General features: G+C 33.0%; 1 protein-coding gene across 1 annotated transcript; it reads right to left on the reverse strand.

The window, feature by feature from the left end:
• Positions 1–547: 547 nt before the first annotated feature.
• On the reverse strand, positions 548–2,938 carry LOC142639931 (senescence-specific cysteine protease SAG12-like). Its single transcript, XM_075814056.1, has 2 exons — positions 2,485–2,938; positions 548–885 (listed from the first exon to the last, which is right to left on the reverse strand). Exons 1-2 carry the CDS (start codon positions 2,936–2,938, stop codon positions 548–550), a joined length of 792 nt encoding a protein of 263 aa, XP_075670171.1.
• Positions 2,939–4,054: the final 1,116 nt, after the last annotated feature.

Raw genomic sequence — 4,054 nt, forward strand, 5'->3', positions numbered from 1 at the left:
TCTCAACATAACGGTTATTATTGTTTCCATTTTTTTATGCTGCATTAATCCTAATAATGGTTTTCTACCCAATGTAACTGGCTTTACATTGTTTTAGATTCAAGTATGGATTCTTGTATATGTATATACACATATACATAATTTTACTAACGAACCCAAAACCCCAAAAAAAAAAAAAAAAAAAATCTAGCTACCGTGTGTATAACTTTTTTTTTTTTTTGGAACTACATAAAAAATACTATATAAATATCGGATCTCATGTTCTCTCATGCCTTAAGTACCATCCAGCTCAACTCACTTGGTGGTTGTATACATATAACTTGGCAATCCTTTATAATGGAACACATTATTATGTATAAAGTTAAAGCCCCCCCAAATTTAATTTATTGCTACAAAATTACAAATAATTCATGATTTTTATACATAAAATTTAAGAGACATTTCTTCACAACACTCCCCTTATTGATCAAGAAAGCATGCAGGGAGACGGTGACATGCATATTGAAGAAATTAAATCCATAACTCACAATTATTATAAAAATAACATTTAGACAATAGGGTAAGAGGCTTCTTTGGCAATGAGACAAAGACCTTCCTTATCATCCATACCTCGCAAGAATCTCATGTATCCATCCTCACCCCAATCAATACCCCACGAATTCTTAATAAGCCAATAATCTAAACCATCATCACTGGTACCATAACCAACTATTGTAACATAATGAGCATCATCGCGCAAATCACCACAAGCTCCTGCATAAACACCACCGGAATAGAATCGGAAATCGCCTCCAGTACGAATGGTAGCACCAACAGGTTGGTTTGCAACAGCTTTCATCAGTGATGTCTCACTAGGCGCAGGGTACTCAAACCCCTTAATCTTAACTGCATAATTTGACGCATCTTGTTTGTGACAACTTTCACTGATTCCCACATAAGGGTAGTTTTCCTATATGCTTAGGCCCCTTGTTGAAGTGTAATTGTAGGCATCTTCTAGCAATCGATAATCACATCCAACGTTTTTAATACCATCCTCGGCTACAAAAGCTGCACAATCCATAAGTTCCTGTACTGACAGGGAGATCAGTTTGCCTGTAGATATCTGGTGGATCCCCTCTATAGCTGCCGCGGCTGCGAAAGCCCAGGAACTTACTGGGTGTTTTTCATATACAAAAGCAACCAAAGTTAAAGACAAGATTATGAGATAGTTACAATAAGGGAGTAAATATACATTGTTCTCCAATGCAACAATGACAACAAATCTCAAAATTTTTTTTTTTTTTTAATTTTTGAATGTGGTAGAGAGTATGATTTTAAATAGAATAAAATAGAGAAAAAGTATATAAGTGGCTAACCCTAACTAATTTGTTTGAGAATTCATAGCCAACTCAAAAATTTTGGAACTAAGGCTTTGTTGCTGTTGTTAATGTGGCAAAATGTGATTTGTGTAAAATCACTTTCATAGAACCACCATTCATTAACATTGCTTTTAGAAAGTGCAAGCCCTAGTTAATTAGGTGCTAATTTAGACCCCCAATTTTTGATTATGGCTTAATCCATTTTAAGCTAATCACAATTAATGAGGAATTTATGTGATTAACAAATTAGCTAAGCACGATGTGTTATCATAGAGAAAATCCAAGATTACACATGATGTATTATCAAAGAGAGAAATTGAAGAACTTGACATAAAAACCTCTGCAGCCCTCCAAGCTAGAAATGATTGACTAGTGAATGAGTTGAAATACAAGAATATATACACAAATACCCTTCAATCCTAAGTTGCACACAAGCTAGATTGCACCTTCAAGCCTTACTTGTTGAAATTGGGCAAACTCCAATGGTTCCCAAGGGTCCAAACAATACTCACAACAGTAAGGTGAAGGATCAAATCTTCTCTCATAGGATATGGTTATGGTGAAAGGGAGAATGTAAAAAGAATAAGAATGATTTAGCTCTAGGGTTTACGTATTTCTCTAACTCTACAATACGAGTTTCCTCACTACTAAATAGTTATGGGAATATGATGTATATGTAGTGGGTATGGGAAAGGTACATTAGGTTATCCAACTAACTAATTTCATTTTAGTACCAAGCCACTCTCGGGACAACCTGTCTTGCAAGTTGTCTTGTGAGTTGCTCTCAATAGAATTTTGAATCCCCCCTGAGCAGGCCATATGCATCACTTGTGGGTTGCTTGGTCTAGCAAGTTATCTCGCAAGTTGGTAGATCTAGATGCTCTTCATCATCGATACGCCCTACCCACTTACAATAAAACCCACAAAATACATAGAAATTAAGCATAAAGAATTAAAGATACAAGGAAATTGGTACCAAATAAAAATGACACAAAAAACACTTTTATTGTATTTAAATCACAACATGCCAACTTAGAAAATTAAAAAAAAAAACAAAAAAAACAAAAAAAAACAAAAAAGAAAAGAAAGAAAGTAAAATTTAATTTGTCATATCTTATTGTCTTACCACACTGGTTGCCGGTGTCATACAAGACAGGCGTGACAACTCCATTCTTTCTCCAATCCACGCTAGCAGGGAGTGTAGTCATATTTTCATACCTAAGAGAGGGTACAAGATTTTCTATCCTTTGTTGATAATCCATAACACGCCTATCTAGTATTGAATACCTATTCTGCCGAAACTCCCAGCTGAGTTGGTCAGCAAATTTATTAAGGGCTAATTTGTATGGTCGGTTTGCACCATTGATATAATCAACCATATAAGCATTGTCTCGGAATATCCCAAATTTGGATTCTTTATCTCCAGCATCTTGATAAACTTTCCCATATTTTGATATCCATTGTTCAAATCTCTTAGACATATTTGGATCGTCAAGATTGGTGGACATAACCACTTGGAAAACCCATACCAGTACGAGGAAAAGAGATGATATGAATTGCTTTTGGTCCATTAAGGCCATTGTCTTCAACCACTCAATATGTTCTCCAAGTGAAAATGTAATGTTTTACAATGGAGATGGCTATGATTCTTGAGTGCCCAGCATATCTATATCTATATATATATATATATATATATATATATAGAGAGAGAGAGAGAGAGAGAGAGAGAGAGAGAGAGTAATGGAAAACGTATTCAAGACTTGCTTCCAGTTATTAATTTAAGTTCTATTAGTGAAAGTTTTTTCTTGAGTTCATTTACTTTGCAAACATATCTATCTTAATTTCGTTTTTCTTCCACTTTAATTCCGTTCTTACATATTTAAGAATTAACTCAAATTAATTAATGAGCCTTTTGATTGATTCGGACCCCATCATCTCAGCCTGGTAAAGGGGTGAGTTGCAAGTGGTTAAAACCTGTTGATAATGGGTTTTAAATTAATTTATTTCATTTCAAGTTTGTCTATCATATCATAAGTTTAGTTAACATTCATTTCAAATTTCAAATCTAAAAATAGATTTGGTAGGACTATCAAAGAGATAACACCAAAATTTTATAAACTTGATTTTTGAGGCAATATATATTTAAAATAATCAAAGTTAAAACTAATTTTAAAGGAAATGTATATAGTTTCATTTTGAACTAGTCTTTTGGATAAAAAATTATCAAAATTCAAAACAAAAAAAAATTAGTTAGAACCCCACATCCCTAAATATGCTGAGTTCTTTTATTCGAAAGAAATATTCTATTTTTCATTTCAAATGGCCATTATTTATGTATTTTCTATTGACTAGTGTTGGCTGCACGTGCAAGGCACGTGTTGCCCCAGTGGGGAGAAAATTAATACATATTTTGTGTATGAAACCGTAAATTTTGGCTCACCCAATTTGACTATATTAAAAAAAAAAGTCTAAGAACACAACAAAATATCACAATATTTTCGCAATAGCTTCATTTTTAGGATCTAAATAGATATTTTTTTTATTTTATTTGAGAGATATGTTATATTCATAACATTTTTAGAACAAATTCTAAATGACAAGTTATTATTAGTTTTAAACTGATAACATTGTTACTGTTATTCTCAAAACATTTATTTTTAGTTGTGGTTGATCACAGTCTCATATTTTATTATTTT

This window comes from Castanea sativa, chromosome 6 (genome assembly GCF_040712315.1).
Source record: "Castanea sativa cultivar Marrone di Chiusa Pesio chromosome 6, ASM4071231v1".
NCBI lineage: Eukaryota > Viridiplantae > Streptophyta > Magnoliopsida > Fagales > Fagaceae > Castanea > Castanea sativa.

What these genes read in the sequence shown, in the direction of transcription:
- LOC142639931 (XM_075814056.1), bottom strand. Translation starts at nt 2,938, where the DNA reads ATGGCCTTAATGGACCAAAAGCAATTCATATCATCTCTTTTCCTCGTA. An exon ending in TGACACCGGCAACCAGTGTG is followed by an intron (nt 886 to 2,484) that starts GTAAGACAATAA and finishes CAAATTATGCAG; the next exon opens with TTAAGATTAAGGGGTTTGAG.